At 42.7% G+C, this 7,224-nt stretch overlaps 1 protein-coding gene across 1 annotated transcript; it reads left to right on the forward strand.

The window, feature by feature from the left end:
* Positions 1-228: 228 nt before the first annotated feature.
* On the forward strand, positions 229-1,646 carry LOC145790104 (ent-kaurenoic acid oxidase-like). The gene is made up of 5 exons (XM_082867942.1): positions 229-471; positions 674-753; positions 821-927; positions 1,108-1,226; positions 1,347-1,646. The coding sequence occupies exons 3-5, from the start codon at positions 892-894 to the stop codon at positions 1,435-1,437; spliced, it is 246 nt and encodes an 81-aa protein (XP_082724068.1). The 5' UTR covers positions 229-471; positions 674-753; positions 821-891; the 3' UTR covers positions 1,438-1,646.
* Positions 1,647-7,224: the final 5,578 nt, after the last annotated feature.

Below are 7,224 nucleotides of genomic sequence, written 5' to 3' on the forward strand. Positions count from 1 at the left end.
TTATTTTAGCAAATGTGATAAACTGATAAATCTGAAAATCTGAAAATCTGAAAATGTAAGGTGAAAATGTGATAAACTGATAAATCTGCAAATCAGTTTTATTTTAGCAAAAGTAAGGTGAAAATGTGATAAATCATTATTTTTTTTTATGATGTTAAAACGCCGCTAAAAATCAGTTTTCCAGCAGTGAGTATGTCATCGTTTTTCTTATAAGAATTAATTTTTTACTTTGTCAGGAAAGAAGAAGAAAAAGAAGAAACCCCGGTTGCCTTTGAATGGTATATTTGCTGTTTTGTTGTATATCCCTTGAGACATCTCTCAGAGTTAGTTTGTTGGGATTTGGGGAAAATTCCTAGTTGGAATCTGTACTATCAATGTGATTGGCAGGAGGAAAATATGGCTGTAAGCGGGAAGAAGAACGGGGAATTTATCACAGGCAGTGATGTTTCTGAAATGAAATACACAAACAAGGTCTTTTTTTGCCAAGTTTGATTGAACTTGTCACTGTCTCAGTAAAGAACAATGATGGGTTTTATTGTATCCTGTGTGCTGTGTTTTTTCTTTCATTTTCTTGATAATAGATAAAGAAAATAATATAAGAAAAACCAGCTTCAAATAATTTTGTGTAGTTGCCCAAGTTGAATCATTTATGCATTTGTCACCTTTCATATAGGTGGTGGAAGAAACTTTGAGACTCACAAACATTTCACCCTTCCTTTTTCGCTCAGGTGACGGAAGAAGTTGAATTTCAAGGTATGCCGCTAAATTTTGTAAACACATGAAATTGTTGAGAATTAGTGATCATAATGAAGACTTGCAGGTTTCATAATCCCAAAAGGCTGGAAATTGTTATTGTGGTTTCGATACAATCACAGTAATTCAGAATACTTCATGGATCCATTGTGCTTCAATCCAGATAGATGGAATGTAAGCTCGCAATAAGGCATTTTTGTTTTTGTCTATCATCTCAGAAGTTTTACGTCTTTGCTTTGTTAGTACATAGTCTTCCAAAAGTAGATTACTCAATTCCTAGAGGCAAGAAAAGTGTTTCAAATATTTTACTCAGATCGCTATTCCTATTGAATGTGAACATATTTATTTTGCTAGAAACCGGCAAAACTTGGTACATTCCAAGTTTTTGGTGGGGGTTCAAGGAGTTGTGCTGGAAATATGCTCTCTCGGACTGAACTTGCAATCTTTCTGCACCATTTGGTTGTCGGCTACAAGTAAGTGAAAATTTTAATGGCTTGAAGGCTTGTAAGTATTTGGGCTTCAATGGAATTTGCATAATTCTAAACTATGTTCTGTTTTTCCATTTTTCTTTTTGGTTTTTGGTGAATTTTCAGGTGGGAACTAATAAATCCAGATGCCAAGATTGATTATCTTCCTCACCCTAAACCAATTGATCGGGTTAAGATTGCCTTTAGCAAAATTTAGAACTACTTCATCATTGTTTTGGTTCCATGTATGTATAGGCCTTATGAGCCAATCTGCTTTGTATCCTGTATGACAGTTCAACAGTGGTGTGCTAATTTGTATGGAAAACACTGGTGCAATAAAGGCCTCATGAGCCACGTTTGTATGGCTAGTGTTTTTACACCTTTAAAATATTCTCAAGACCTTGCTGCTGAGAACTATATGATGCCTAGGCCCTGCTGCTTATAATCTGCATTTTTTACACCTTTAAAATATTCTATAAATGACATTTGATGTAAAATTTATTGTACAGAGGACATCTGTTTTGTATGATTTTGTGTTTGTATGGAATTATTATTTTGGGTTGGATTGTATTTGATTTGTATAGAATTTGATGTTAAAAGATCAAATTTTTGTATTGTTGAAACGAAATAGAAATAGATATATGTATTATTTTGTTTAAATACAGGGTGCAGGTTGCATGAAATAAATACAGGTTGTGAATAAATTAATTATAATAAAAAAAAACGCTAAATAAAGTTTTTGGAACTTAAATGTTTAGTAGTGAAAAAAAAAAAATAGTGAATTTATTAGTGACTAACCAATTGGTAGCTAAAAAGGAAATTAATATTTTTAGTGACTAAATATTTGGTAGCCATAAAAAATCTAAAGATTTTTGGTGACTAAAAATTTAGTAGATAAAAATAAATGAAGACTTTCGGCTACCAAATGGTTAGTAGCCAAAAGTTTAATAAAATAAAAAATAATATTTTTGGCGACTAAATTCTTTAGTCCCTAAATGTAGTAATGTTGTGACTAAAACTTATTCCCGACAAAAAGTTTTAGTCGCTGAAAATTTAATTTATTTTATTTGAACACTTTTGGCGACTAAATATTTAGTCGCCAAAGTATACCCTTTCCCGACTACTCAGAGTTTGGTAGCCGAATGTTCACTTTTGGCAACTAATATTTTAGTCGCCAAAAGATAACCTTTGTCGACTAACCAGAGTTTAGTAGCCAAAACATTCACTTTCAGCGACCAAAAATAGTTTAGTCGCCAATACTATCGCCGACAAGGTATAGGCGACTAGTTTGGCGACAAAATATTTTAGTCGCTAATTGTTTCGGCGACCAAAAATGGGGCTTTTGGCGACCAATATTTTGGTCGCCAAAAGTGACATTTCTTGTAGTGAATATACATACATTGAAAAGCAGAAATGAAAATCAAAGAGGGCAGAAGGTACCTCCCAGGCTCTCCAGTAGCTGCCAACTGTGTTCTCCCGTCCGAGGGAGGTCGCGCTCATATAGCAATAAAGGGTAGCCAAGCTGGCGCCACCCCAATCATACTGACTAACCTGTGTGAGGTCTGCCAGGGCATCCAGCAGATATAGCCCAACGGTGTTCCCCTGTCAGAGAACAGAGTGGTCCCGAAGAGGAACATCAGAAACCCGCGGGCATACTGTGTAATCTCCTCCAGAGTCTCGAGCTCAGTATGCCTAAAATGGGAAGAAAATCAAGTGTGCCGGACTCGGCCCGAGGATCGGTCGACTGGTGGACGAGCTCCCAGTAAGAAGATCCAAGCGGCCTCCCACTGGCCCATGTCCTCATCATAAAGGATCGCCCAGCCTCCCACGTCAAGGCCGATCAATACGGCAAAGTCAAACGGGGTCATGGTCATATCCCCGGCGGATGAGAAATGAAAGGAGTTGGTGGTGTCCCACCACCTCTCCACCAGGGCGCCCATCAACGTCCTGCTAGATGGATAACGAGATATCCCGGCACAAAAGGGCCCGAATCCGGCTAGATTAACCCAATCGCGGACAGCCTCTGGGAGCTCCGTGTACCACTCTCTCGCAGTGATGGAGCCGTATCCCCGTGTAACATTCACGGTGAAAACATATATTCAGTTTCAGAATGAAATAAACAAGCTGCGTGCAAATAAAATAAACGAGCTGCGTGCAAATAAGATATACAAGCTGTGTGCAAATGAAATGTATAAGCTATATGCAAAATCAGAAATTCAGAGTTTGGGCTGTGTGTTCTACTCTCAACAAATCAGTGGGCTGTGTGTTCACTTCAACTTGGGCTGCGTGTTCAGAAATTCAAAGTTTGGGCTGTGTGTTCTACTCTCAACAAGTGTGTGCTGTGTGTTCACCTTAACTTGGGCTGCGTGTTCAGAAATTCAGAGTTTGGGCTGTGTGTTCTACTCTCAACAAGTGTGTGCTGTGTGTTCAACTTTAACTTGGGCTGCGTGCTCAGAAATTCAGAGTTTAGGCTGTGTGTTCTACTCTCAACAAATCAGTGGGCTGTGTGTTCACCTTAACTTGGGCTGCGTGTTCAGAAATTCAGAGTTTGGGCTGTGTGTTCTACTCTCAACAAGTGTGTGCTGTGTGTTCAAGTTCAATTTGGGCTGCGTGTTCAGAAATTCAGAGTTTGGGCTATGTGTTCTACTCTCAACAAATCAGTGGGCTGTGCGTTCACTTCAACTTGGGCTGCGTGTTCAGAAATTCGGAGTTTGGGCTGTGTGTTCTACTCTCAAACAAGTGTGTGCTGTGTGTTCACCTTCAACTTGGGCTGCTTGTTGAGAAATTCAGAGTTTGGGCTGTGTGTTCTACTCTTAAACAAGTGTGTGTTGTGTGTTCACCTTCAACTTGGGTTGTGTGTTCTACTCTCAACAAGTGTGTGCTGTGTGTTCAACTTCAACTTGGGCTGCATGTTCAGAAATTCAGAGTTTGGGCTGTGTGTTCTACTCTCAACAAATTGTGTGCTGTGTGTTCACCATCAGGTTATGGGCTACGTGATCAGAAATTCAAGCGTACAAAACGCAAACAGAATACTCTGCCATGGGCTAAGCGTCAAAATAAGCTACGTGCTAAAGGGAGCAGATATGCATAGCAAAAGGCATGAAACATGCAAAAAATACGGAATACGTTGCAGAAATGTAAAAAAGGGGAAATAAATACCTCTCGTGCCTCATGAGAGAGGTGAGACTCTGGCTCTCGCAAGAGCAGATCCCCAGGCGCCCGATTGTCAAAATCAGTAAAGTGACAAAAAATAGCCCGCGGGAGGATATGACCCTGAGGGGCGTACCTCTCGGGGATAAAGGGGCGAACCCTCGGATGCAAAGACATGATGTCAGGCTCACCTCCGGCCCCTGGAGAACCTCTGCCGTGGGGAAAATGACCCGCCATTTCAAGAAATCTGCAAAAAGGAGCAAAAAATGAGCAAAATGCGCCAAAATTGGAAAAGGTCAACAAAAGTCAACGCTCGGGAAATGAAAAAAGTCAACAAAAGTCAACTCCCGAGAAAATCTTCCAAATGTTGAGACAAACTTTCCTCATGTGGTGAAAATGAGAAAAGAAGCACCAAAATCAAAATTTAATCGGTCCAAAGTGATGAAAACTGAAAGATTTCGCGAAAACAACTTGCGTGGAGCGTTGGAAAACGTGTATAGAGCGCAGATCTGAGAGGGAGAATGCTCTAAGAAGGGAGAGGGGCTAATTTCGGGGTTGGAGTTGTGAGGAAGAAGTGTTTGGCCGAGTGTATTTAAAGAAAAGAGGGTGAAAAGACCAAACTGCCCCGGATTTGGGCTAAGTGGTCGGCCGACCACCTTTTGTGGCAGGCCGACCACCCCCTTTTTAAAAAACTGGTCGGTGGCCTCTCCCAGGGACAAGACCTGGTCGGTGGTGTTCCCCAAGTGCCCACCAAGCTCTCTGCAAAGTTTGGGAAGAATTGGAGTCCCCGGGACCTGAAAAAGTACAAGAAAAGTGCACTTTCGGTCGCAAAATCACGCTGCCAGAACGTCAACTCCAACTTTTAGTGCGTCTGTCATCATTGCTCGTCAAAAGTGAGATGTATCCTTTTTGAACATGTTGCGACCCCTCCGGGAGGTAAACCGGAGGTAGCAATTGAGTCACCCTCGTCGAAAACTCGCATTTCTTCGCTCGTCGTTTTACGACAAATTCGCATCCGAATTCACAGTTTTTCCGCATTGTTTTGCACATCACTCGCATTCTCATGCACACCACTCATACTATTGTGCACGTTTCACAGGCGTTTTCAAATCCTCATACTTAACCCGCGTTGTCACGCGCGTTACTCCTCGCATTGTGATGCACTTTTCTATCGACGCCGCAATTGTCTGCATTCAATATCGCTTTGAACATGTGTTGCTAATTATGTTGTGCTTGTCAAGTTTCTTTCTCTTGCAGGCACGATATTGTATGTATGGTTCATTTGAGGCTGGTGCGACCAGACGAACCGCGCAGGTATTTTATCTTCTCCGTGTGAGACGTGGCGAGAATTGAATAATTCTCTGCATTCTTAACTGCATGAAATGTAGTTGTCGCGTTGCATTCTTGCTTAAAACTATTGCATCTATTGTGAATATGTGCTTCATTACAACTTGCTGCATTCGCATGACCCTTGAGTCACCTTCGGCTTCTTGCATTATCAGTTGCATTTTGCCCCTGCCTGAGGGCACATCTCTGTTTGTCTTGCCTGTTTGTCTAAGTCTTCGGCCTTGTCAAAAATGGGTCGTCTCTGAGCTTTGACATTCACTCCTGTCACTTATGACTTCTGAGTTCTGTCAAAGAAGGGCAACTGTAGACACCCCATTTTTGACCGACCTTAAGACTCAGACATCACCAGTTGAGCGCTCGGTGATATTGCATATAGTGCTCGTTCAGAAGTTTCAGAGTCTCGGCTGCGAGCCTTGCCTCCGGACTTCCGGACTTTTCCGTACCTTGCCTCAGTTTGCGAACCAGGCTCTGTTTTCTCTGTTTTCTCTTCCCGAAGGGAGGGAGAGGTCTCGTAGATCATCTCTCAGTGGCAGTAGGCTACATTTTTCGGTCGTAGGCCATTTTTCCCGTTTGGAGCCCGGTTTCTGATTTTTCGGAGCCGACGGTCGTGTGCCTCGGTTCGGGACCACCTAACGACCTCCGTTTGCTCCAATTTTTGGTATACACATTATTTCCTCCCTTTTGAGGAACACTGTGGCCCGAGAGACCAACTTCGTGGTCGAACGCCACCTCTGGTGCTTAACAGCCCATTTTCGGGGCCCCGGGTCGCGCGTTTCGGTCCCCCGAACCTCCGTCTTGCATCCGTTTTGGTTCATTTTTTGTAGAGACCTTATTTTCATGATTAGGAAGCTTGTAGGAGGGTGGGAGGCCAGCAATTGTTCTGAAAAGCCAGCTTCATTCCTTCATCGCTCTCCGACGCCCGTTTTTCTCACTAAAGAGCCAATGTTGACCACCCCGGGGCCACTTTCTTGAACCCCAAACCCCATATTTGTGTTGTACACACCTGGGAGGCCACCAATATGTGGTGGCCGACCAGTAATTGTTCCTGACCTTTTTGACCCCCTCTAAAAAATGGTCTTTTCTCTCTCCTGGTTCACTTTTTCTGAGTTTCAACCACATAGTTGTGTTGTGCACACATGGGAGACCACCAATATGAGGTGGCCGACCAGTAATTTTGCTTGACCCCTTTGACCCTTGGTCGGCCGGCCATGGGAGGTGGTCGGCCAACCACCTGAACCCCCAAAACCTGGCCGGCCATGACCCCCACTCCCTGTTCCTTCCAGCTGTGACCTCTTTTTTCCCCCAGATCCTATATCCGGGGGGGTGCCCTTTTGGGGGGAAATTTGAATTCATTTTCCCCCCTTTTTCCTCCCCTCCTTTGCCTATATAACCATCCCCTCAGCTGCATTTTGAGGGGTTACAAAATTGGTTTAAGGCCATTGCATACAACTCTCCCTCTCCCTCTCTTCCAAGCCTCAAAACACCCTTAGCCCTACACCATTTACCC

The sequence above is a fragment of the Camellia sinensis genome, chromosome 1, assembly GCF_055761805.1.
Source record: "Camellia sinensis isolate YWXY chromosome 1, ASM5576180v1, whole genome shotgun sequence".
NCBI lineage: Eukaryota > Viridiplantae > Streptophyta > Magnoliopsida > Ericales > Theaceae > Camellia > Camellia sinensis.